The sequence below is a fragment of the Chlorocebus sabaeus genome, chromosome 13 (assembly GCF_047675955.1).
Source record: "Chlorocebus sabaeus isolate Y175 chromosome 13, mChlSab1.0.hap1, whole genome shotgun sequence".
In the NCBI taxonomy this organism is placed as follows: domain Eukaryota; kingdom Metazoa; phylum Chordata; class Mammalia; order Primates; family Cercopithecidae; genus Chlorocebus; species Chlorocebus sabaeus.
The window spans coordinates 67,073,283-67,101,195 of record NC_132916.1 but is presented as its reverse complement, the minus strand read 5'-3'; the positions used below and the strand labels follow the sequence as shown (position 1 = coordinate 67,101,195).

General features: G+C 37.5%; 1 protein-coding gene across 6 annotated transcripts in view; it reads right to left on the bottom strand.

Moving 5' to 3' along the window:
• Positions 1–3,537: 3,537 nt before the first annotated feature.
• Positions 3,538–27,913, bottom strand: part of ADGRG6 (adhesion G protein-coupled receptor G6) — a 134,448-nt gene continuing 110,072 nt past the window's right edge. For all 6 annotated transcript variants that reach the window (XM_008006833.3, XM_038000808.2, XM_008006835.3 and 3 more), the window contains 5 exons: positions 27,374–27,657; positions 12,322–12,423; positions 11,513–11,665; positions 8,795–8,840; positions 3,538–6,437 (listed from right to left, as the gene is read on the bottom strand). In XM_008006833.3, coding sequence (XP_008005024.1) covers positions 6,392–6,437; positions 8,795–8,840; positions 11,513–11,665; positions 12,322–12,423; positions 27,374–27,657 — 631 coding nt within the window. In that variant the 3' untranslated portion in view covers positions 3,538–6,391. The remainder of the gene's footprint in view (positions 6,438–8,794; positions 8,841–11,512; positions 11,666–12,321; positions 12,424–27,373; positions 27,658–27,913) is intronic.

Sequence of the window (27,913 nt, the reverse complement as noted above, 5' to 3'; positions counted from 1 at the left end):
TGTCACCTCTCTTGGCCAGTGAATTCTTCCTAGGAAGGTTATGTGCTTTATTTTGCAACCCCTGAGAACCAAAAAAGGGCTGAAGTTACTTAATATACATGATTGATTGAGACTTAGGACAATGAAATAGAAAAAGTGTTCCTGTGTTCTACAGGTCTTTCTTTTGCTCCTAGGGTATTTAAACTTTTGATTTTGTCATTTTCACACGCAGTGTGAACTGGATACAAGTATCAATGTTAAAATGTATTTATGAGTACATCAGGCCTAGTGAGGTGGCTCACACCTGTAATCCCAGAACTTTGTGGGGCTCAGGCGGGAGGATTACATGAGTCTGGGAGGTCGAGGCTACGGTGAGTCGTATTGTGCCACCTGACTCTAACTTGGGTGACAGAGTGAGACTGTCTCAAAAAACAAAACAAAACAACAAAAAACAAAAGCAAAAAAAAAAATCAAATATTTTATTCTAATTGACATCTGAATTTATAAAAATCATTTTCAGTCATTCAGAATGAAAAAAGTCAAGTCAAACAGAATATGTAAGTTAAAAGATTCAAAAGATTTACAGTGTATCTGAAGTTATTCATTGTCCATTTATTTACAAGTGATTAAAATGCATCCTTGACCAATAAGGTTTGAGACTTTAGAATATTAAGTGTTTAGTTAGGACCTTGAAACAAATTGGTTTTTAAAAACACAGCAAATAAAAATATTTTAATAAAATGATTTGGGGATTATCCTTGTAAAAGCCACCCTAAGGGCAAACATTATTTATTTAATCAAATTTTGCCAGGGATTTGCATTCCCTGGGAGGTTGTTCCAAATCCTTTAAATTTTACTCAGGTCCCCATCCTAATACTTTCTATCTTGCAATACCCAGCAGATGAAATGAGCCTCTAATTATTTTACTGACAAAAATCAGGAAACTCAACAAGCTTTCCCCAATATCTGCACCTTTGTCTTATCTAATAGCCTGTTTTTCAATCTCAGAAGAAGATAGGCCTCTTCTGTTTCTCATCCATTCTCCCCTCACCTCTAGGAGCCTGCCGTACCAACCACCTCACTGTCTTCTGATGCCTTTCCTTTTGCCTTCAAATATTGTATTCCATAAAACAAGTGAACAAATTAAACTTCATAAGACACTGTCCTTTAAGTTTATACTCTTTTAAACAACTTACCCTCTCTTCTCTACCTTCTCACATTTTTTGACATAAGCAGCTTCTTTGTCTCTTGAAGGCTTGCTTCTTTCACAGGCCCTTCTAAACCCATGCCAACTGGATACAACCAAGATGTTCCCTGCTGTTCTGAATGTGGCAAGGTAGATGTACCAACGCATGGGCTGGCTGCTGCTTTGAAAGCCTTCTGTCAGCGTTGTCACTTCTGAGACCTGTGATCCCCAGACACTACCTCTCAAATTGCCTTGTTGCTCTGTTGACTTTTCCAAAAGGCTCCTCACTGTTCTCTCCAAGTTCAGCCCCTCTTCATTCCGATGATCCCAGCACAGTCATGGCCCTAAAACCCAACTGGGATTGGGTTCCTTCATTGCCTAGAAGCCTTTATGCCTCTTTTGTGCCTGCTGATAAGTTAAAACCTCCCTAGCCAGCCACTTGGGTTATTCACACAATGACTGTCATCCCTCTGCAACTCCTTTCCACACCCTGCAATCAAGGCTGCCTCAACTCTTTTCCACCCATTTATTTGGGCTTTCCAACCTCCTTGTCTAGAATCTTTCCTTACCTTCAGGAGAGGCCAATCAGAATCTACCAGAACTTGAAAGCCCAAATCATTGCTACTGGTTTGCTAGTCCAGAGCTTTGGCCTGAAGCTCCAGAAGCTGCTGACAAATGGATATCAGGGCAGTTATCCTGGCCCTGGATTCTCTTCCTTCACCAGGCTGTAGGTTCTCTGAAGGAGGTGGCTAGAAAAGCTGATGTAGAAGAATGAACAGAGTCAGATGGACTTAGATGCGAGTCCCGCTCTTACTGTCTCTGTGGCCACAGGCAGGTTACTTACTGTTCTTAATCACCTGTTTCCCCAAATGGAAGAGTGAACTAACAATGTGTCATAGAACTGTGGTGAAAATTCCATGAGATAGGAAATAAACATCTGGCATCCAAATACATTTACAACTTTTTGTTTTTTTTGAGATGGAGTCCCACTCTATCGCCCAGGTTGGAGTGCAGTGGCACGATCTTAGCTTACTGCAACCTCCACCTCCCAGGTTCAAACAATTCGACTGCCTCAACCTCCCAAGTAGCTAGGACTACAGGCATGCACCAACATGCCTGGCTAGTGTTTGTATTTTTAGTAGAGATGGGGTTTCACCATGCTGCCCAAGCTGGTCTCGAACTCCTGACCTCTGCCTGCCTTGGCCAACCAAAGTGCTGGGATTACAGTCATTAGCCACTGTGTCTTTCCCCCCCACCCCCCGTCCCTGTATAATTCAGATTACTCAATTTAGGTTGGAGCTGCCTATGGTAACAAAGCATCCTTTTTTCTTTTCTTACTTTTTTTTTTTTTTTTTGGCAGAACAGGCTATATAGAATATAAATGCAAACACTTGAAAATTTCACATTTATTCTCATTTCTCTCTAGGGAAGCAAAAAAAGAACTATTCTTCCTTGAAATGAAGACAGAAGGAAAAAGGGAGAGAGAACGGAAGAAAGGGGAGAAGGATTTTGGTGTGGAGGAGGGAGAGAGTTTATTTAATGTTTTTATATGAGAGAAATGGAATGTTATTCATCTGGAAACAGAGAAGTGCTTCCAAAACACTGAATTTATAAAGACCAATTCCTCCAGATTTCAAAAATAATACCAACACAGGTCAGCCTGCAAATCAAATGTGTGTTTTTCATTTGTTCCCCAATTCTCTCCCTCCAGCTTTCTGAAGTAACCCGCACGAAAATCACTGTAGATGAGCCTTAAGCAACTGCTTGTCTATTTTCTTAACATGCTTGGCCAGGAGTTGTGAACATTGGCTTGGAAGACCTGGTTTAGCAGTGACCGTCAAAACACCTCACAACTTTGCACTGGGCACACACTTTGCTGAGTAGGGCAGTAAGTATAATTGGGCTTTGGCTCACTGCAGAAAAAATGTTATCCTAAATATCCACAGTAAAAGGAAGTGGGGAGGTTCTGTTCTCATCAAGTAAGTGAAGTTCACTAAAACGTATCAAGCCTCTCACAATGAAAGTAGCAACTGTAAATGTGAGAAAAATATCCCAGGTCCTATCTTCTACAGGTTACTGGCTCAGTTCCCTTTTGAGGATACTGAAGATATTCCCCAAAGGAAACCTGCATTACTTTTAATCTGCTATAGAACTTGGCTTTGCATCAGTCATCCCAAGAAATTCTAAGAACTTCAAAATGCATTAATCCTTAGTGAACTGGATCTGTGTAACATACTCATTCCAAGTGTTTTGGCAAAGTAGCCCTATGTCACTAGCTTAATTGGTGGCAGGTTATTTTCCAGCTGTCAAATAATCTTTTCCTATTTAGGAGTCAGAAGTAAAAACATTCACTCATAAAGGAATTGAATAACTTGGAACATGAACAACATAAGTATTTATTTGAAAAACACTTTCCATTTAAGTAAAATGGCAAATTAGCTAGAGTAGCTTCTCACTGCTAATTCTATTTGCACTCACAGTCACTTTTATTCATCATATTCAAAGATATTGCCCAAAAATGATATCACAAAGTATTTAGAAAAAATATATACAGTCTCTCTAATAGAAAGTTAATTAAAACAACAAAGCTAGGCAATATCAAGCTAAGATAGGAAACCAATTGACATGTATAAACACAAATAAATAAATATGTACAAAAGATTCTATGCCAACAATAGACAAAAATCTTTACAATGCAAGTAAATGGTGACAAGAATGGAAAATATCTCAGGATCCTAGACTACAACTCTAACACAATGTAGTTTAATAACAGGGAAAAAGAAAAGAAAACATAATGAAAAGACAGTCTGAACTGATGCTATTCGCAAAGGTAGGCTGAACTAAATTTAGGCTCCCCAGCTAAATTCCTGACCCTCATCTGATGGGGGCCTAAATGGAGGTGAGAACTGCATGCTTAGAACTGACAACAGAATTTGGCTCAATCTTTCAAATCCATTTACAAATGTTTCTGTTGAGCAATTTCTTAATTTTTTCTCATCAGGTTATTGAAAATTTCTAAAGTGGAGCTGACATTGTCAAATATGAAAAAAATATTTTTCTGGAGCCATATGAATATGAGTAGAAATCAAAAGCAAAGCCATTTTTGAAGCTATATCTTAATTACTATTGACTAAGAACTTTGGGCAGAAATCTGACTAGTTAGAAAGCTAACTAATTAAAATCTACCATGAATGTCTAAGATATTGAGGGAAATGTATATGAATATTCAGTGACTAAGATTCATTTTCATCTATATGTTGTAACCTCTGCCAAAATAAGCAGCCTGTTAATATACGCCTATTGAAAAGGATTTGGCTCTGCTGTAGTGAATCTCAGTGACCTTAGATTTACTATTCTTTTCTACTGAATATAACCTTCCCCTGTGAAAGCTACGCTGGGTAATGCTCTTGTCTCCCAGAATGGTGTTGCAGGATGTTGCAAAATGGAACAGTAATAAAAAACCCACTACCTCATTATCTCATCATCTGCTGGAGCCGGGCAAATAGCTTCCTGATTGAAGCTCAGCAAAAGGTGAGAGGTCCCTAGGGTTGCTGTGTAGCCTGAAAGCTCTCCCATGTCTCAGACTGCAAACTGCCTGTGTTTTGGGGGGCAGAGAGGAAGGCCTCTAGGCTCCAGGTTCTGGACTTTGCATTTAAGCAGACTGGCTTTACCAGAATGTCTCCTTTTCTTATCACTTAACGCTGTTGCCTCCCAGAACCTGATACTTCCCAGATAACCCAGAGCAAATGTGAAAAAGTACAGCATGCACTGAGACCGATTTCTAAGAAACTGCATGGATTCCATCATCTAAGAACAATTACAGTGTGGTCTCCTATACATTCATTAGCAAGCAAGCATTACTCAGAATAGTCTGAGAGTTAGGTAAGCTGCATAACAGTATGCAAGGCTCCTATGCAGCAGCCGATCCATAAATAATACACCATCTATCTTGCCAGACCTCCTTAGGCTCTTATATACTATAACCAGAGGACTGACACACAAGTAGTTTTTAGACTAGCTATTGCAGACACAGCTGTTTATAAATTATTTTGATTATTATGACTCACCCATATGTCTCACTTCATATTCCTTGGAACAAAACTCTCAATGGGGAAATACGAGGCTTTCATTTGTGTGTTAGGAAATGTCTTAAAGTCTCCAAAGCAAGGACAGAACCAGAGAGTCTCAACTGTGTGTCTCCTAAAAGGAAAACTCCACTGCATACAGCTTGCCTAATGGAAATTCTCCTTCCTCCCCCAAGCCTATGGGCTTAATATACAGTAGAGGGGCAAAAGTAGAGGTGTAAGAGATTCATTCTTAAACAACTCCTGGGAGATCCACATTGATGGAACATCAACACTAAACTTAACTCGAATGTATGGGATTAAATTATACTTAATGCTTTGGCCCTATGCCTTGAATAGAATAAGTAAAATATTAGAAATTCACATAGCCTCATTTAACTAGGTCAACATTTTGGGAAAACTTTCTTAAGCATGTTATGGTTCTGAAGGCGTAATATTTAAAATAATAAAAAAATCCTTTGGGTCAAGCAGTAAACAATCTCTTCTGCCTGTGGTTGAAATGTCATTGAAAATGAGAACATGGTACTGCATTCACAGAAAGTAACACTGGAATGGGATTTGTGGGCATTCAAAATAGTTACATTTTTTATTGTTGAGAAAGAAGACGCAGAAAATGGGTACATCCAGATATAATGACTAGGTGGACTAAAATGAGCTGTATCTAGGGTCTTCCTCAGCGTTGCTTCTCCCTTGTCTCTAATTTGAATGTCTCCCCTGAATTATGATTACTCTGATTCAATTATACATTTTAAAAATCATAGCTTCTGTGGCTACTGAGTCATGTTGCTCTCAGTACTGAAGTTTTAGTGATGATGACAACTCTTCCATGGAAGAAATATATTAAAAAGAAAAATTATGAATTTCACAAAAGCCTTCTTAACAAAATACATTCCTTATATATATGCAGTTACCTAGGTAATAGCACATTTACATCGCTAGTTGCAGTTTTCACTGCTTGGAAATCTTCACATTTCTGCAGATTGATTTCTTTTTGTTACATTAAAGACATTAAAACTTTGTGCTGTGGCTGAAGGTGTCTGACATGATAATGTTTTTATAGAAGTTGTCTGAATGAGCATTGCAATAACCCTTGACCTTATCAATGACCTGGTGGACAGGGATGATTGATGTTTGATCTCCATCAGCATGGGCCAGTTTTGACAAGGACTTGTCCATGGAAGCATTGTCTGCAAGAAACGATACAAGAAATTAGGTTCAAGATGAGCTGGTGGCATGCCTACACCATACTGTATACTCCGTTTTGCACATTAAAGAAGAACAAAAGAAAATAAAGCTCCAATTCTTTCTTAGATTAGGTAATAGGCAACACTAAACTTCCATGTTTTTCTTCTTCTAAGAATACTCCTGATAGTCACTGAGTGTCAACTTGCCTTCTAGTAATTTGTACTGTGGCTTACTGTAAGAAATATTCTTGTATGTAGCAGAGCCAATGAAAAAATATTTGGAAAACCACTTCAAAAATACATGCACTATGGCTTGAAAGATGTACAAAATTCCAAGGAATTAGAATGTGCTGAAATATTTGTGGAAGAAATTATATCTAAGATATGTTTTCAAAAAATATAGGAAGGGAAAAATGGGTAGGGGTGTATAACTGGCTATAAATTGATGGGTACAAGGGGATTTATAATAGGATCCTCTCTACTTTTTATATATGTTTGACACTTTTCATAATAAAAAATTTTACAAAATTAAATTTATAGGATTTTGGAGAATAAAAGCAAATGAAAATAAATATGAAAAGCTACTTTGAACGTATTTTCCCAAGGTTTTTAGTTGGATAAATGATTGGAATATAGCAAAAAGGGTACTTCTTATGAATTATTTTTTAATTATAGCAATCAAAGTTATTACCAGAAATATTTTAATAGAAAATGATTTATTTGTATTAATTATCTTATAGTTTCAGAACGATGTAATTACTAACAGCACTATTCTAGCAACTTACAGTAATAAAGGACTGCTAAATAATTTTTTCTAAAATTTTCAGTATCATATATTTAAATGTTATTTCCTTATACAGAAAAGCTTTCTAAAATTGACTCAGAATGCTCTGAAACTCATTTACACTCTATTATCTATAAACACGTATGGTTGTCTTTATGTATCCTACAAATATCTTTTAAGTACCTCCCTCTCCAAATACACTTTAGGGAAAAATTCTACCCTCAAATTAACCAAATTATAGAAATTTTACACTGATAAAGAAGATATGAACTTTTATAAAGTATTCAGTTTCCTATGTACCTTCTCCATACATTGTGGAAGAGGCAAAAACTTTTAGAAATCATGGCTCCGAAATTGGAATCTTCACTCCAACGCTTTTTACATTTTGAGTATGCTGGACTCAGTATGTGACAAAACATTTAAAATCCATCAATAATTGATAAAAGCCATTATCACCATGATATCTGTTGTCTCTGGAAACTATTCAAATTGCTCAACTATTATCTTGTATTGAAGCAGACATTAAATACGATGAGGGCTAAAAAGGGAAATGGGATATTCAACCTACACTAAAGGATGCCAGAGAAAAGAATAGATGGTTCATGGAAAGAACAGACAAACTGAAGCATGGTGGAACAACTGAAGTATTTTCCAATATTGGTGAGGAAAAGGCTCAAGGAGTCATGACAAAAGGCCCCTCCCCATTAGGCTCTCAGCAAGCTGATTGATTCTGAGCTTCCTTTCAGTTCATATATTCACTAGCCATTGGTTTTCTGGTGGGGATTTTTCTATTGACTTATATATCAATAATGAATAATTAGTGTTCGGTGTTTTTAGAAAACCACATATCCTCAGAGATAACAAGGATATAGTCACTCTGCTTCCTTTGTAACTTCCAGTGGCATGTACTTTTAGAGATTTTGAACAGCCTCATTTCAACAATGTGATCCAATTTAGTGGGTCTTCACAGTTTAATAAAGCAAAATTCTGAAAGAAGGCTGTATTTTTATATATGCTATTCCCAGTCTTCTGGTTAGATATTACATTATGGGTAATAAAGACTTCGATTATAGTCGCAAATCTGAAAACCAGGGGCTAGGGGTATGAACTATTATTTGACTTATGCTGAAATTTCAAGCAGATAACAATTCTCACAAAGCAGGCTTGGAATTGACAATTTCACTTATATGATGACTTCTATGAATGTACCATGACATATCCAGAAATCCGTATGAGCACTGGAAAAATAAAGCATTTCATGCCTTCTACAACAAATCTTTTCTCAAGTACTACTTTTTGTCATTATTTTACATAATGTGTGATCCACTCACTACAGACCATGGTACATTTCCTAGAAGGAGCGGCTTGCAGATACCCCATGCAGAGAAGAGCCAGCATAGCACACACTATCATTCAAGATTTCAGAAATTCCAGTTCAGTGCAGGAATGTCATTGTGCTAGCTGAAAAGAACAAGCCATTTTGCTGATGCAGCAAGAATCTTAGCTTAATCCATGCAAATATTCTCTTATTACCTTGCAAAAAATTCATGCATTCAAAAAAGTAATGAAAGTTTACCTGAATGATCCACTTTTGTTGAAGGAATGCTCATAGGAGACATTATCTACACCATAAACATATGAATATCTAGATCAATTCCAAGAAATGAACCAACTAGATATCCATGATGATATGCAGTGATGTTTTCCATACCCTGAGTGATCCCCAGGATGCTAACTGTCCCACTGAGAACTGGCTGGGTGGCCAAAGCCTATGTGAAGTCAGTTGACTGTAAACCAGGATTTATTATACTATTGAAGTAATGCCATATAACTAACTATATTCTCATCCTAGTTGTCAAGAACCCATTTAGCCCCAAGGGTTTTTTGTTAAGGGAAACAAGAACATTAATGCATTCTAATGTAAATGATGAGATAATGGGTGCAGCACACCAACATGGCTCATGTATACATATGTAACAAACCTGCACGTTGTGCACATGTACCCTATAACTTAAAGTATAATAATAATAATAAAAAAAAGGCTGAGTGTGGTGGCTCACGTCTGTAATCCCAGGACTCTGGGAGGCTGAAGCAGGAAAATTCCTTGAGCCCAGGAGTTTGAGACTAGCCTGGGCAAGATGATGAAATCTCATCTCTACAAAAATACAAAAATTAGACAGGTGTGGTAGTGCACACCTGTAGTTCTAGCTACTCGGGAGGCTGAGGTAGGAGGATTGCTTGAACCCAGGAGGCAGAGGCTGCAGTAAGCCTCTACCGTGAGTGTGCCATTGCACTCCAGCCTGGTAAACAGAGCGAGACCCTGTCTCAAAAAATAAATAAAATAAAATAAAATAAAATAAAATAAAATAAAATAAAATAAAAATACAACAGATGAAATAAAAGTAAGACACACAATATTTTAAAATAGTAAAGTCTGCCTTTGGACCTCCATCTCTGCATTTCCTCTTTTATCTTCTAGTCTGTTTTTCCCTGAATCCTATAGCCCTTTCTTTCCTTAATATTTTCAAAATGCCTCATGTTCCAAACTAACTGCCTTGTTATCTTCTTTCCTCTTTTAAGACTGGCATTTCTTCAGGTCAACTATTTTCAGCTGTTTAAGAAGAAAGCAATTCGATTGGTTTAATTCCTATTTATTCATAACTGATAAGGCATTAAGTATTTGTATTCAGAAGGGGAGGCAAAATCAGTATCAAATTTTAAGTATGGTTAAATAAAGTGAAAAAAATTCATTATAAGCAAAAGATATTTTGTGCCAAGGAACCACCAAATAAGTAGAATAATCTATCTTAGACTATACACCTGCCATCAATTTCTTTACACAGGTATTCTTAAGCAGAGGTACACAAACTTCTTTAATTTTATGCAAAATTGTGAAGATGATTCAAAATCTGTACCTTTTTTTCTGGAAGAGAATCAATAGCCTTCATTCAGTTCCCCCCAAAATGTCCTAGACTCCAAGAAGCTTTAAAAACTGCTGTCCTAAGCTGCTCCAAGTTCTTGGATTTTTAATTAATTTTAGAATTAACGAACTCTCTAAACACTCAACACTTTTTCCATAGTACTATCATGAATCCCAGGCAGTGGCCACTCCAGTGGCAAGACATAGAAGATGGTGAAAACAGGGACATGTATAAGCATTCAAATGTACACCAGGGTCATCTGTAATTCAAGTATTTGCAATATGAATAATTACAGATGCATCACACACCTTACTCCCTATTTGCAAAAAGCCAAGTATTAATCTTCTTTGTGCCATTCACCTCTGCTCATGTTTAGTAGCTAAACAAATTAAAAATTAAAAAGTTATTTCCATTATCCTTTTAGAATTATCTTTAATTAGGAAAGTGCTCTGTTTTAAATGTTGACAGCTGTCTGCCAGGGGTTTAATTTAAAAGCAGCAATTCTATTATTTCCCTTTGAAAATATGAAAAGGTTACACATTTTCACATCATTCACTATCAAGTGCTGCAAAATATTACTATTTTTTTGAGATGGGGTCTTGCTATGTTGCCCAGGCTGTGGTGCAGTGGCTCAATCATATCTCACTGCAGCCTGAACTCCAGGGCACAAGCAATCCCCCCATCTTAGCCTCCAGAGCAGCTGGGACTCCACGCATGTGTCACAGCACCTGGCTTAAATTCTTCTTTATTTCCATGGTGTCTTCAGGATTTTTCACATACATGTTCAGTGTCAGAATGTGCAGTAATTGTAAATATCGTGAAAAAACAGGATATTATGAAAGACAGTGATTCTTATAGCCCTGTATCACCGTCCAAATATTATGTTCTTTTCATATGTAATCAGCAATTTAAAGGGCAGTCATCAATAACATTTGCAATGGTTAAGGAATTAACTCTTAAATAAAACGTACATCCTAGATATTGTTTCTTCCTGTTCCCATGACAACTTTTCCGGTAACTATCATACCATGCTGAAATAACCTGTAATTCAATTTTTAATTTTAAAAATATATAACTTTTAAAATAAAATACCATAATTTTCAAAGATAATCAAGTTTTTGAATTAAATGATGAAGTTACAATAATATACAGAGTGAATTATTATGGTTATATAGCTAGAGTTTGGGTTACAAAATTTTTAAAAGGACAAAATATTCATAAAGGTGTTTGGTGACATCTTCAATCATTTTTATTTTCATAAATCTAAAAGATGTACCCTCTCAGGCACTGTGATTCATCAATCTTCATGATATGCCAGTTTTTGCAACGAAAAATGTGATGAGAACTAAACTTGAGGACATCTTTAGACTCACCTGTGTGGCTATTCCTTTTGAAATAGGTGGTAGAGCTGGATTTAGATTTGGATGTAAGATAGGTTGAGTTGGAACCAATGGAGCTTGAAGACAAAGATTTTCCTAGATTATCAGAACTTTTCTTGATGATATTGGTAGCTGTCTTACTCCAATCTGAAAGAAAAATGACACCACTGTATCAATCTGCTTTACAGGGAATATGAACTGCTCTGAAAAAATCATCACTGCATTATTTATCTGGAGCATCTGATTTTCTGATATGCTGGCAATGGCTCAGAGAGGAGACTGACATGTAAACAATAAGAAGAAATTGATAATTTCTTACTTTGACCTTGTATATGTACTATTTAAAATCTCACTTTCAATATACCAAGGATGAGAAGTAACCACTGACGGTAAAAAGAAAAAGAAAGATAAAGAAAAAAGACAAAGTAGGTTTTTTTGAGTTTTTTCTTTTTTTTAAATACTGAGAAAAATCTATTTGCCTAATAATGTAATTAGGGGTCTTAAAAATGTGGAAAGGTGAGTCTTGCATAGTGGAAGCTCTGAGTATATGGGTTGTTAAATTAGACATCAAACCTCGGGGAACTCATTTAACTCATGCTTCCCCTCTGCAGAATAGAAGGGTTGGGCCCAAAGTTCTCAGATCTCTTCCAGCCCTGATATTCTATGATTCCAACTAGGCATCTTCACATGCTCCACTTCAACAGCTTGCTACCACTGGGACTAGGTTGCTTTGACAATGGAAGACTGAATGACAAACTTTCCCATCTACTTTTAGATGTAAAATTTAATCAACAATCCTTTACCTGAGTTATCTGCTAACCGAAATCTACCACAGCAGAGATGCCGCCGCCACTGTTTCTGAACATTCTCCTTCATAGCACAGTGGAAGATGAATATAAATAAGCCTGTGACAAAAGAAAATATAAATATTTAAGCCAACTGACACATCTTTAAAGAGAAATCTTATAAAATACATGGATTCATTTTAATTTTAATTTTTTTACATCAAAGTCACTAAGAAACAAAGATCTTAAAGAAATGAATCTTACAGTATGTAGCAGACATTTTAATCCTTTAGAAGATAACATAAAGGCTCTGATAAAACTAAAATAACCACAGGGATCTGATTCTGTCTTTGCCTGTTCTGTTCAGCATTCATTATGACTTAACCTAAAAGCCAAACTGAAATAAGCAACATTCAATTCTAGAAGTATTTAGTATTTCCCATATATTTGTCCTAAAATTATGTTAAAACTTTCCATACATATTTTAACAAAATAGAAAATGGAAAACACACATAAGCTCATCATCTGTTTCAATTTGTGTATTCTGAGCTATTTTACATATGTATATTACAGTTATATTCATAGTATATTAGCTTGGGCCATAGAAAAGTGGTATTTTTGCAGGTGAAACATGGCACCAAATCAGCAAAATCATGTGGCTCCACCTGGCCTACTTTAGCCTTTCAAGATTTTAATACAGAAATATTTCCATAATGAGAGATAGTCTTCATATTTATAGTCACTTCTTGTGCTTATCAAAATCTGTCATTTGTATCATAGAAGTCAATCCCTTTTAACTTTTCATGGCATTTGCTTCTGCATTTTAACCCTCTCCTTGAGGTGCCATCAATCTTTCTCTCTATTCCTCTATACTTGGTTATTGCCATTAACTTAAAAGCATACTGTTAAAACACTTTTTTAAAGAACAAACAAAAAATTCTTCCCTTAACCTCCAATTTTCTTCCAGTTTCAATCTCTTTATTCCTTTTCCCAATAAAACTTCTTGAAATGGTTAACTTTCGTTGCCTCCACTTTTTCTGACACCTTCTCATCTCCACCCAGTCCAAACAGATTGCTATCCACATCAGTGACCCCACTATGACCACTCTTGTAAGAATGATGGCGACTCCAATATTGCTGAGTTTCCCATGACCACTTTACTAGACCTCTCAGCAGCACTCAACACAATCAAACAGCCCTTCATTCTCGAGGTCATTTTCTCCCAGTTTTCTTCCTAATTTGCTGGGGATTCCTTCTTGGTCTCTTTAGTAGATTCTTCTGCTTTACTCTAAAAAAGGTTTACATGTCCATGACTAGGTTCCGGGTTTCTATCTCTTCTATGGTTACACTGCCACTTGGGGTACTAACACTTCTTTTATTTATTTACTTATTTATTATTATTATTATACTTTAAGTTCTAGGGTACATGTGCATAACGTGCAGGCTTGTTACATATGTATACTTGTGCCATGTTGGTGTGCCACACCCATCAACTCATCAGCACCCATCAACTCGTCATTTACATCAGGATTTACATCAGGTATAACTCCCAATGCAATCCCTCCCCCCTCCCCCCTCCCCATGATAGGCCCCGGTGTTCTAAAATATAAGCACCACATACTGATTTTTATATTTGGTTCTGCTCTTTCTCTCCCCAACCCCCACCAGGATTGCAACATATATTGCTCATAGGACATCTTCATTGGGCTGTATCTTCACTTGGCAGCATCTCACATCCCAGATGTTCTGAACAGAAGTTCTCACAATCATGACCCTCAAATATACACACATCCCTTTAATTCTCAATGTGTCCAGCTCATTCCAGCCCAATACCATGCTGAACGCTCTTCTCCCAGATCTTTCCATAACACCTTCCTACCTACCATTCTGGTCTCAGACCAACTGTTAACTCCTCAGAGAGGCCCTCAGCAACCGTTATTTAGTTTTTTAAATTTTAACCTTTAGTCACTCCCTTTCACATACGTACTTTTTTTCACAGCACTCTTCAGTATCTGACATTCTTGTATTCCTCATTTATTCATTTATTCCTTTGCTTGATGGTCTCTTACTAGCAGATAATAAGCTCCAAGAGAACAGGGATATTTGTGTATTCAATGCTGTGCTGACTATTTCAAGAATTATGCAGGAACTTGATGAATGTTTATTGATGGAAAGAATGGTAATCAAGATCAATCAACCATGTAGTCTACATGAGTTAATTGAATGCTTACATGTATACTCTAATGTGTTAAATGTGTTTGGAGATGGGGAGGTTAAAATAGGAGTGAGCAGTCATATTAAGAGGTAATAGGAATGAAATGAAAACACATTTAATGGAAAAGTTTCTGAAAAGCATGCAAATAAGTTGCTGAAGTTGTGTCCCAGTAAAATATTAAGCAGTATATCTACATAAGGGAGGGCTTTTTAGGGGATCTGGGGCTTGAACTGAACCTTAAGTTCAGTAGGGAAGTGAGGGAAGTTTTCAGGAAGGGTAATTAATTCAGTGATAATTTATTAAGCACTGCTAAGCAGGAGGCACTGTGTTTTAGGAGTTGGAGATTCAACGGCGAACAAGGTAGACCATCCTTGTATTCATAGAACAAAGAGTCTAGTATGGAACGGCATAAATGTAAAACTTATGACAGTCCTTTTAAGGGATCATTAAAACTTATACGTTCCTTTTGAATATGGAGTATTCATCAAGAAAACTACATTATAGCTTGTACAATGGAAAAAGTGGGGAAAAGTCTTAACAGTACTCTCTTTAGATGTGCATAAATTTGCAAAATATGTCTAAGGTTATGTTTTATGTCTTAATACAAAGATTCAAAGTGGCCCTTAGTTTTCAGAATAAATTATATTATTAGCAAATATTATTATAGAAAAGGAGCTTAATTTCTACATGATGGGTCCTGATCACAGTAAAATGACTAGGCTGATTTTCCTCTGGGTTTAGCTTGTTGTTTGGTGATTAACAAGCTCTGAACACAAGCCCTGATACTTAATAGGTGCTGTCTATAAATTCCTATTTAAATTACTGAAGAAGCATTACATATTTTGACTTGCAGAAAAATGCCACTATGAAAGTACTGACTACATTTGGTCATTGATTTCAAGTAGATGACCAGCCCATAAAAAAATTCCTGGGGGCCAGACGTGGTGGCTCACACCTACAATCCCAACACTTTGGGAGGCCGAGGCAGGTGGATCACAAGGTCAGGAGTTCAAGACCAGCCTGGCCAACATAGCGAAACCCTGTCTCTACTAAAAACACAAAAAATTAGCCAGATGTGGTGGTTGGCACTTGTTATCCCAGCAACTTAGGAGGCTATGGCAGGAGAATTGCTTGAACTCAGAAGGCAGAAGTTGCAGTGAGCCAAAATAGCACCATTGCACTCCACCCTGGGTGACAGTATGAAACTCCGTCTCAAAAAAAAAAAAATTCTTGGGAAATTCAAATACGTTGATCTCTGAGAGGTATGAATAAGGCATACAACGACCTAAGTAATAGTGCATTGTATTTATTACTATTGTCATTTGATATTAATATATGGTTATATACATATTTACATAAATATGATTTTATTACTATATAATTTATTACTAATACTTTATTGGTAATGAAGTAATTTGTAAAGGAAATAAATCCTAATGATCTATTTCTTTGAAATGTTAGATAGGGTAGAGAAGTTTTGTTGTTTTTTTTTTAAGAGACAGGGTCTTACTCTGTTGCCCAGGCTTGAGTACAGTGGTGCAACTGTAACTCACTGCAGCCTTGAACTACTGGGCTCAAGCAATCCTCCTGCCTCAACTTCTTACGTAGCTAGGACAACAGGCATGTGCCACCACATCTAAATAATGTTTTGTGGAGATGAGGGTTTCGCTATGTTGCCCAAGCTGTTCTAGAACTCCTGGCCTCAAATGATTCTCCTGCCTCAGCCTCCCAAAGCACTGGGATTACAGGCATGAGCCATTGTGACTGGCTGGGAAGTTCTAATTTAACAAAAGAAAAGTTCTAATAAATATAAATCAATTTCAATTATTTAGCATGCAAATAAGCACCTCGTGAAGGTCTCTGTACTCCAGGTTGGGGAGGAAGAGTTGGAGAGGGCACCGGCTGCACACTGTCCTGGCCTATGCTAGGGCATTACAAGTCTCAGAGTAAGGGAAGATTTTCTTCTATATTCAGAATCCCTCAGAGCAGGCTTTGCAGGCTGATCCTCCTTCACAGGAATTAAGGAATAGATATCACTCGGTTAGGATTTCATCCTCACACTCTACATGACTAAATCTCATTGCTTTTCAAAGCCTTTCCATACTTACTACATTCCCTAGTCAGGCTGCCAATATAGTAAATCCTTTCAATAAGCAAATACACTTTGTACCACCAGCACTTTGACTAAGCAAAAGTGTGTAAATAATTTGAATTGGTTACTAGATTATTTTAAGTTTTGAAGAGAGTGTGGCAGTTACACAGTAGAGTGGACTGAAGGAAGCCTGAGGTAAGGTAAATAGAGGCTACAGATGATGGAGGCTGCAGCTCTAGAGAAGGAAGTCCGCATTGTCTCAGCTTACTCTATTTTCCTTTAATGGGGTCAGAATTTCCAGAATTTGTTCTTGGAGGTATTTTTGTCACACAGCTAGAAATATAGGTAACTGTGTATTCTTAAACAATTGTTTAACAGAGACACATTTTAGAGCTGGAGGGGAATATAAACTTCAATGAAGGTCTTTCGTTCCTAGGCATTAATCCAGGTATTATTTATTAGAGGGCCTCACATTTAGCAAATGATTTTTAGTTCTGGGTAGAAGGAAAAATTGCTGAATGTTGCGTCCCTTAATACTCTATTATTCTTTTGTAACACCTAGTAGTTTTTCTGCATGCTATATATCCCGGAAAAAAAAGTCAAAGGTTGAGTCTGGTGTTTTGAGGATATCAGAAAAGAATCAGGTCACAGACTCAGTTTCTTAGCCTTGTTGGGGTACTAAAATGTGAATTATTTTGAGAATCAGATGCTAACCACAGTCAGAGAGGATAATGTTTAAGATAAGACTGACTTAATAAAACAGTTTTTTAGATTGTATAGTGCTGTCCTGTATCATAATTATATAACACTAAATGACATTGTCTATTTTTAAGTAACCATTGTGGTCTGTAAATATACAGGTACTTAATAATTTTTGGAAACACTTGAGAGGAGAAGTCATTTAAATGTTCTACCTTCCACTATGAATTGTGATGCTATGGAACAAAATTAGATAATAAGAGTAACAAATTAGAATTCTTAGGAATGAATATATTTTAAATTTTAAGGTATTGTATTTATAATATATATATGGTCAATCCTATAATCTTGAGATACATTTCTATTTTAAATAACAATAGGATTCTCATAACAGGTTATTTTACTATTTGTAGTAACTAGCCCTTTTTTTTTTTCCCCCATGAATTTAAGTTAGTCTAGCAATAAATATTATACCAAAATTCCTCCAGGACAAAATACCCCTTTTAGAGTTTAGTAGCGGGCAATGTGGCAGGCATCTGGATCTGTAACAGCGCACACAAGCAATATGGAAAGAAATTCTGAACACTTCAGGAAGGAGCAGTAGAAAATGAAGGCAGAGAGTCAAATGCACCTGGAGGCTAATGTGAGAAAATATGGCTATTCCCTCTTAAATTCTGAGGTTGAGGCTTTTGGTTTTTGTTTTGTTTTGTTTCCTCCATCTACTTATAGATTTCGGTGTTAGAAGCAGGACTAAAATCACAAACTTTAATGGAGTTCTACGTTGACAACCAAGAAAATCTGTCTGATTTCTCATTTCAATCTCTGCTTCTTTCGTTTCAAGATGGAGTCTGGCTCTATCGCCCAAGCTGGAGTGCAATGGTGCGATCTCAGCTCACTGCAACCTCTGCCTCCTGGGTTCAAGCAATTCTCCTGCCTCAACCTCCTGAGTAGCTGGGATTACAGGCACATGCCACCATGCCCGGCTAATTTTTGTACTTTTAGTAGAGGCGGGCTTCACCATATTTGCCAGGCTGGTCTCAAACTCCTGAGCTCGTGATCCGCACACCTCAACCTCCCAAAGTGCTGGGATTACACGCATGAGCCACCACGCCTGGCCTCTGCTTTCTACCATTTTTTTCCCCTTTGCTAATCTTCATATCACCTAGGAAATATATGCTCTTCTAGCTTTTTGGAAAGAGCATTAAGATGTGACCGGAACCAGGACAATCAGGTTTTACTTTTCATGGTACTTGAAGCTTTGTTTAACATTGTCCATGAAAGGTAGAAGCTAAAATGGCCCAAAAGATTGAACGCAGAATTAAAGCTTTTACGTCATCCTGAAAAGCTAGTGCCAGTTTCAAGAAATCTTCGTATATCACAAAAGGGAGTTCATGATAGACCTCTTCTGGTGCATTTTAGCCTGGAAAACTATCACTCTGGATAATCCAAGCCAAAATTCCTTAGAATTAGTTTCTTCAGCTTGGTAACTGCCTTGATTCTTTAAGAATTCATTCTATGCTAGTACAATAAGGAAAAAAAAACTTCACTCTTGTTAAATGAGCAGATTCCTAATCAGCTCTGTAAACTTTCATCCCATCCTTAGCCCTGCCTTCCTTTCACTTCCATCTTTCACTAACCAGAGGTATATGCTTACCTTTAAAAAAAAAAAAAAACTATAACTATGAATTGAAAATGTTTTATTTCTTAGTAAAATCTGAAATTTCCTCATTTAAAATAAATAACATTTTAATTGTAATGGAGAAAGGGTGTTGCAAGTAACACACAAGTGCTGAAAGTGGGCCTACGGGGGTTGTTAGGACAGAAAATGTATCGAATGCCAACTTGTCTAATACTCCTAAGAGAAAGACTCTTATGGGCCAAGGCTGGTTCAGCAAATATAGTGAAGGAAGGTGGTGAATAAGTAGCCAAGAAGGTTTTCAAAACTTGGAGTGAGAAACATTCTGAAAAATCTCAGAGTGAATTTAACTTTTGATATCTAATCCTTTCATCTACCGGAGAACACATTCAAGTAGCATGTTTGAAAAATAATAATACACCTATTTCTAAGTATTGGTATTATGTTTACTGTAGATTGTATGGGGTTGTGTTCAACCTTGGTCTTATTAGAGCTATTTAACGATTCAGGGGGAAAAAGATACACTTAGATATTTAGGCTAGAAATTTGGCTCCCACATAGAACTCATTCCTTTCACTTGTTTTAAACAACGATCCATGGCTTTCTGGGCAAATGTAAAATGAGTAGCCAAAGGGATGTTCTCATATCTTTCTGGTTATCAAAAGTTAAAGAATTTCCAGAAACAGTTTCCTTGGATACTACTATACAGTAAAATTCGAGGCAATGCATATTATAATGTACTCGGTGTTCTAAAAAGTACCTTTGAAGCATCTAGGTAGAGAGGGGGGAAACAGACAACCTCAGGTCCTCATCTCTTAGAGTTCTTCAGCAACTAAAGACCACTGACACTTTCAGCAGAATTATCATCAACAAACTGGATAAATATTCTAAGTTGACTTTTTTTCTTCCCTTGGATAATAAATATCCAGAAATACAATTAAAGAGAAGACTGCAGATATAGATAACTTCAGGGATGTGAGATGCATTACAGTGGGTAGTAATGACTGGTGTTTTAATCAGGTCACGAGCATAACATACTCTGGCAGGTTTTTTGTTTTCATTTCCCCCCCTCCCCGAGACAAGGCCTCACTCTGTCACCCAGGCTGGAGTACAGTAACATGATCATAGCTCACTGTAACCTTGAACTTCTGGGCTCAAGCAATCGATTTGCCTCAGTCTCCTGAGTAGCTAGGAATACAGGCACACCACTGCACCTAGTTTTTCTATTTTTATTTTTGTAAAGATAGGGTGTCACTAAATTGCCCAGGTGGGTCTTGAACTCTTGGTCTCAAGAAACCCTCCTGCCTTGGCCTCCCAAAGCACTGGCATTACATGCGTGAGCCACTGTACCTGATCAGTTATGGAGTTTTGATGGGAAAAATTGGTTAAAAACGAGTTACAGCAGATATTTGGGAAGTAGCCACATACTCTATGTACCACTGATTTTTGACCATATTAGTCTAGGTGACCTCTGAGCTCCTGAGTAGCCTGTGTCCAAATCTTTAAACAGCTTCTGTTTTCATTTGTCACACAGACACAGTCCGCTGGCTATGTGGCTGGGGATCTTGAAGGGTTTATGGCTCTCTATGGAAACTTCTTAAATCCTCCTTTCATACTACCAAGGTGCCCTTTAGAAAATTATTTCTCTGTGGCACAAAATGCCCTGCCAAAGGGTGAGTAATTTATTTCCTTGCAGCGTGTAATGTCTCAGCCAACCTGATGTTTCACTTGTGAGGGATTGAATTGGTGGGTCATCTCTTTACCTTGGCACCAATTCAATATGTGTATTATACATGTGATTATGTAACAGCTTGACTTTCGTGAGGCCCCTAACCTCAGCCTCCAGTGGCAAGTGACACTTCATTGACATTTGGCATATTTCATCTCATACTTTGACTTAATTTTCTTAGCTTACCAATACAATAATAATAATATGCATTTCTCTAAATTACTTATGCTGAATAAGGGTAAGAGATTATATTATCCTCTACTCTTTTAATGTATAGTTAGTAATAGCTCTTTTTTGAATGGAAATAGAATACTCTCTGCTGCATAGCAATTTGTATACCACAAAATTTTCTGCTTGTATTCTTTAGAAAAAATTAAAAATTTTAATACAGTGATATGCCTGTTTTACCCTGGAAAACAGCAAAAATAGCAAAAGCAGACAGATGTGTAATTCAAGTATGTTAAGAGAAGGTACATTTATCTTTTAATTTTTGCAGGAAAAAAATCAACAAAATGCTTACTCTGTAACTTAATCAAATTAAGTAGGTGATATGCTTTGGCTCTGTGTTCCCATCCAAATCTCATCTTGAATTGTAATTCCCATAATCCCCAAATGTCAATGGGGGGACCTGATGGGAGATGACTGGATCATGGGGATGGTTCCCCCATGCTGTTCTTGTGATAATGAGTAAGTTCTCATGAAATTTAATGGTTTTATAAGTGTTTGGCAGTTCCTCCTTCACACGCTTTCTCTTGCCTGCTGCCATGTAAGATGTGCCTGCTCCCCCTTCTGCTATGATTGTAAGTTTCCTGAGGCCTCCCCAGCCATGTGGAACTGAGAGTCAATTAAACCTCTTTCCTTTATAAATTACCCAGTCTCAAGGAAGTTTTTTATAGCAATGTGAAAACTGACTAATACTGTTGGTAAAATTAAAAGACCAAAGCACTATCCTGTGGATAATTAGAAAATAATAAATTTGGTTTCAGCCGTAATTCAATTTATGATGTCATTTGCTTATTTAAGTAGGTAAAATTTTTATAATCAAACAGATAGTAACAATTTTCTCATACCCATTTAACATAATTTTTGGCAATTAAATTATACAGTTATAAGTATACATAAAAATAAAAATACATGCTAGAAATAAAAATATAAAACATAAAAATGAAAATAAAGCATATATAAAATTTTATATATAGACTCTTCCAATTTATGTGAGTACCCATATAATTACACATGTATATGTGTTTATACATACTCCTTCATATATTTCCAAGAATCCTGAAAGATTAAATGGATTTTTTAACATGCTTGAGTCAAAGTTTTAAAGACATAAACAAATATGACAAGAAATCTATCAAAAGTAATGTATATGCCCTGATATGGTTTGGCTGTGTCCCCACCCAAATTTCATCTAGAACTGTAACTCCCACAATTCTCACACATCACAGGAGGAACCCAGTAGGAGGTGACTGAATTATAGGGGCAGGTTTTTTCCTGGGCTATTCTTGTGATAGTGAATGAGTCTCATAAGATCTGATGATTTTAAAAATGGGAGTTTTCTTTACAAGCTCTCTCTTTGCCTGCTGCCATCCACATAAGATGTGACTTGCTCCTTCTTGCCCTCTGCCATGATTGTGAAGCTTCCCCAGCCACATGGAACTGTAAGAGCAATTAAACCTCTTTCTTTTGTAAATAGCCCAGTTTTGGGTACATGTTTATCAGCAGTGTGAAAACAGACTAATCCAGTAAATTGGTACCAGAAGTATGGTGCTGCTGAAAAGATACCCAAAAATGTGGAAGCAACTTGGAAACTAGGTAACAGGCATAGGTTGGAACCGTTTGGAGGGCTCAGAAGAAGACAGGAAAATATCGGAAAGTTTGAAACTTCCTAGAGACTTACTTTAATGGCTTTGACAAAAATGTTGATAGTGGTATGGAAAATAAGGTCAAGGCTGAGGTGGTCTCAGATGGAGATGACGAACTGGTTGAGAACTGGGGCAAAGGTGACTCTTGCTATGTTTTAGCAAAGAGTCTGGTGGCATTTTGCTCCTGCCCTAGAGATCTGTAGAACTTTGAACTTGAGAGAGATGATGTAGGGTATCTTGCAGAAGAAATTTCTAAGTAGCAAAACATTCAACAGGTGACCTGAGTGCTGTTAAAACTATTCAGTTTCAAAAGGGAAACAGAGAAAATAAGTGGAAAATTTGCAGCCTGACAATGCTATAGAAAAGATAATGCCATTTTCTGAGGTGAAATTCAAGCCAGCTGCAGAAATTTGCATAAGTAATGAGTAGCCAAATGTTAAACATCAAAATAATGGTGAAAATGTCTCCAGATCATGTCAGAGATCTTTGCAGCAGCCCTTCCCATCACAGGCCTGGAGGCCTAGGAGGAAAAAGTAGTTTCGTGGGCCAGGCTCAGGGTCCCCATGCTGTGTACAGTCTAGGGACTTGGTGCCCTGTGTCCCAGCTGATCCAGCTGCCACTAAGAGAGTCCAAGGTACAGCTCGGGCTATTGCTTCAGAGCCTTGGCAGCTTCCATGTGGTGTTGAGCCTGTGGGTGCACAGAAGTCAAGAATTGAGGTTTGGGAACCTCTGCCTAGATTTCAGAAGATGAAACGCCTGGATGCCCATGCAAAAGTTTGCTGCAGGGGTGGGGCCCTCATGGAGAACCTCTGCTAGGGCAGTACAGAGGGAAATGTGGGGTCAGAGCCCCACACAGAGTCCCTACTGGGGTGCCACCTAGTGGAGCTGTGAGAAGAGGGCCACCATCTTCCAGATCCCAGAACGGTAGATCCACTGACAGCTTGCACTGTGTGAAAAAGCTGCAGACACTCAATGTCAGCTTGTGAAAGCAGCTGTGAGGGAGGCTATACCCTGCAAAGCCATGAGGATGGAGCTGCCCAAGACCATGGGAACCCACCTCTTTCATCAGTGTGACCCAAATGTGAGATATGGAGTTGAAGGAGATCGTTTTAGAACCTTAAGATTTGACTGCCCTGCTGGATTCTGGACTTGCAGTGGACCTGTAGCTCCTTTCTTTTGGCCAATTTCTCCCATTGGAATGGCAGTATTTACTCAATGCCTGTACCCCCATTGTATCTAGGAAGTAATTAACTTGCTTTTGATTTTACAGGCTCACAGGTGGAAGGGACTTGCCTTGTCTCAGATGAGACATAGGACCGTGGACTCAGAGTTAATGCTGAAACGAGTTAAGACTTTGGTGGACTGTTGGGAAGGCATGATTGGTTTTGAAACGTGAGGACACGAGATCTGGGAGGGGCCAGAGGTGGAATAATATGGTTTGGCTGTGTCCCCACCAAAATCTCATCTTGAATTGTAACTCCCACAATTCCCAAGCATCATGGGAGGAACCCAGTGGGAGGTGATTGAATTATGGGGGCAAGTCTTTCCTGGGCTGTTCTGATAGTAAATGAGTCTCACAAGATCTAATGTGTTTAAAAATTGGAGTTTTTCTGCACAAACTCTCTCTTTGCCTACTGCCATCTACATAAGATGCGATTTGCTCCTCCTTGTTTCCTGCCATGATTGTGAAGCTTCCCCAACCATGTGGAACTGTAAGTCCAATTAAAGCTCTTTCTTTTGTAAATTGTCCAGTCAAGGGTATGTGTTTATCAGCAGTGTGAAAACGAATTAATACATGCCCTGACACCACAACAGACCCAGCTCAAACACTTGCTCCCACCCATCCCACCTCCATAACATTATATGGTGATCCTGATGACTTTAAGGTGGTCCCCTGCAAGCTAAATCTAAGAAGGACTAAAATATGTTTAGCATAGTTTTAGCTTTCAGGATGTTGCTCTGCATTCTAAAGCTTTAGCCATTGTTAAATATTATAATGACAGGCATCCATTAACTATAATATTGTATTAACAAGAAGACTCCTTACTCTCATCATTCTAGAAAAGTAAGAGTTTAATGAGCATATCAATGATGAGTATTTTGTAGCAGCATGCTTCCTAAATTTCCCTTGGCTCTATGCACATCTCTCTAGCTCTCCCATCCCCACCACAGTCTAAAATACTGGACCACCTCTTCCCCAAACACTGTGAGAGTCTCCTCCTACCTGCTCTGCCTACAGACACTACTGGGCAACTCTAATCCATTCACTACATTATGTCCAGCTTTATCTTTTACAAAGTGCACATCGAATCATGTCACCCCACATGTCACTCCACCTTTCAAAGACTTCCTATTATGTTTGTAAAGATTGAAATACAGAGCCTTCTGGTCTAGTCCTTGCCTCTCTGTTGTGCCTCTCTGCTTTGTCACTATCCTGCCCCTTTGGTGTGCTCAGGATATATTAGTTTCCTTTTAATACCTTGAATATACATTGTAATCACCAACTACAGCAAATTTTTTGTATATGAAATGCCCAGTATCTCAAATATTCTTCTTCCTACTCTTACTCCCATCTTTCACCTAGTTAATTCCTATCGATCCTCCTGATTGCAGCTTAGATATCATGTTTTTTGTAAAATGTTCTCAATGTCACATGGTAATTTTTATAGAGCAATATATTTAATTCACCTGTCTCCCCTACTAGAATATAAATTCCATGAGGCAGAGGGACCACATCATGACTTTTGCTGGAATGACAAATATCAAAAAGAAAAAAATAGATAAAATGTAGTTTGCCTCCTTACTACCTGAGTTCATTTTGCATTCACTGAATCATTTCTTTAAGCTATCTGAATTCTACAGGCTTCTTTTAACAAAGCATATACTTCTAACAACAAAGGCTCTCTTGGAAGGTTCTGAAAATGACTCAACGATAAAAACCATTAAGTACATTTCCATAGCATCCTAAGAAGTTTTGGCACAAGCCTGGGCAGCAAGCAATTGTTGGTAGACTCATGTGCTCTGCATCACTGCCTTTTAATTTAAATTTTTTTTCTGGGAGGTGTTTTAATATAACTAAATGTGCTGAAATCTGTTCTGCATTTATATGATTTAAAATTAGTCTTAAAAGTCAATGATTTATGAAGAACACTGAGTTGACGATGGTTTACAACATTTTTCCCTCCTGACAGGGGACCCATGCTGGGAAAAATAAAACATCCCAATTCTCATTAATGGAAACAGAGCTGAACAGACAACTATAGCTGTTGAAGGTTACTGAAACTGCCAGGAAATTCTAAAAGCAAAACCAAGGTTGGGCTGGCAGATCAATGTGCCTTTTATGTACAATCCTGAAATATAAAACCATGGAATTTCTAATGTTAATGGATACTTTTGTCAATATTTATTCAGGCACTTTTATGTTGTATATCATAGAAGAGAGTAAATAGAGGAATACTCACTTTATAGAGCTAGATCCCAATAAAGATGTATTTATATGCTACATACTCATTTTCCAATTTTTGGAGTTGCACTTGAGGCTTATTATTCTATTGACTAAAGATAGCGAATCTGCATATTTCCTTTGTTATAAGACAATGAACCTGAATAAAATTTGCTGAAGTAGTTAATACATATTTATACCAGAGGCATCTCAGATTGGATTAGGCCATCCCCAAAGCCTCTTTCTTCATCTAGCAATCCATTAATTCACCAATCATTAAGCACCTACCATGTGACAATTACTTTTTGCACTTCACAAGCTAGTGGAAGAGCATGGGAGATAGGCAGTAACCAACTCTCCCCTGCAGGTAAGTACAGACTTTCTTAAAACACACCTGCAGGGAGTACCCACCTTGGCACCTCATTTGGTGAGTAATACAAATCTGCTTTCCACCCCAGCACAGATATATTCAGCAATTTCTTCCCCAGACATCTACAACTGCAAGACCAATAGCTTCAGTCAAGCCATTTGCACTGCTCTACTCAGAAACATTCCAAGCATTCTAATTTCTTTTGGAGTGTTGGCCTCATGGTGCTTCTGCACATTAAGGCGTTTCATCAACAGTACAGGGTATATTCACAAAATCTTAAAGAATGCCATTTAATGATCTAAAAAGACAATTTATATTCATTTAAGCTTAAAAGTTAAATTTATTATAGAGTACACTATGGTATGTATTATGGAATAAGACGTATGACTGCAAGCTCTTTGAAGGAAGCCCAGTATTTTTATGCAAAGCAGATCATTGACAAATGTTTGTTGAATTGTTGAACTGTGAAAAGTTCAATATATCTCATAAAAAGATAAAAGTTTCTAAACTACAGTGTTGGTATTTATTCTGAAATCAAAGGAACCAAAAATCAAGGTGAACTGCTACTGTTCTTACATAGACTCTAAAAATTCTTCTGGCCATCAATGGTAAATCTACAGGGGACAAGGATCTATAAAGAGCACCAACATTCAGCAAAACTGTGAGGAAGGTAACTTGTCTGTGTATCCCTTTAAACTCCCTGTTCAGTTCTCAGCTAGATACTTCCCCTGCTCCATATTCATTCATGAAATAATATGCATTTATGGAGTACCTACTGTCTGCCAGGTACAGTGTTCTAGGTGCTTGGGATATATCACTGATAAAAAGGCAGAATTAACATTCTACCTCATTTATCTATTCAAGACCCTTTTAACAAGTGACCACACTGCACCTGGAACTATATTCAGCGCTTGAAATAGTGACGCAGAAACTTAACATGGCATCTGTCCAAAAGTGAAGCTGCTTGCTAATATGACAAAATTAGAAAGCAGAGACTTTTCATGTACAATTTATCTTACCTTGTAATGAATTGAAGATGGAGAAGAGGTACATGAAGGGGATATTTAAGGGGCCCCAGGCAAAGAATGCAAAACCCCACGTCATGCCCAACAGAAAGGTCAAGCTAACCACACTACGCAGGTTCCTTAACACTTCTTCTCTCAGGGTCCGGTTGCTTCTCTTGCCATTCCTCCCACAGATCTGCACCATTACCACAATGAACATGGCAATGTTCAGAAAAAACATGACTCCAAAATATCCAGCACAGGTCACATAAAATATGACTGGATCCTGAATCCAACAGCTTAAGAAAAAAGAAATGAGAAAGAAAAAAGATGTATTACCATGTCCTGTTTACCTAAGACTTTTCTCAGTTTAGTTTGGGCTACTGCAGATTTTCCTCTCAAATGCCTTTAGAAAGTCACTTTACTTTCTTGGACCTCAGTTTCTTATTCAATCTCTTCATAGGTCTTTTGTTCATTTGTTTTTGGATGGCCATTGTCTTACTATCTAGGTAGACAAAGAAGACAAGGTGGCTTCCTGAATTCTGAGTTGATATG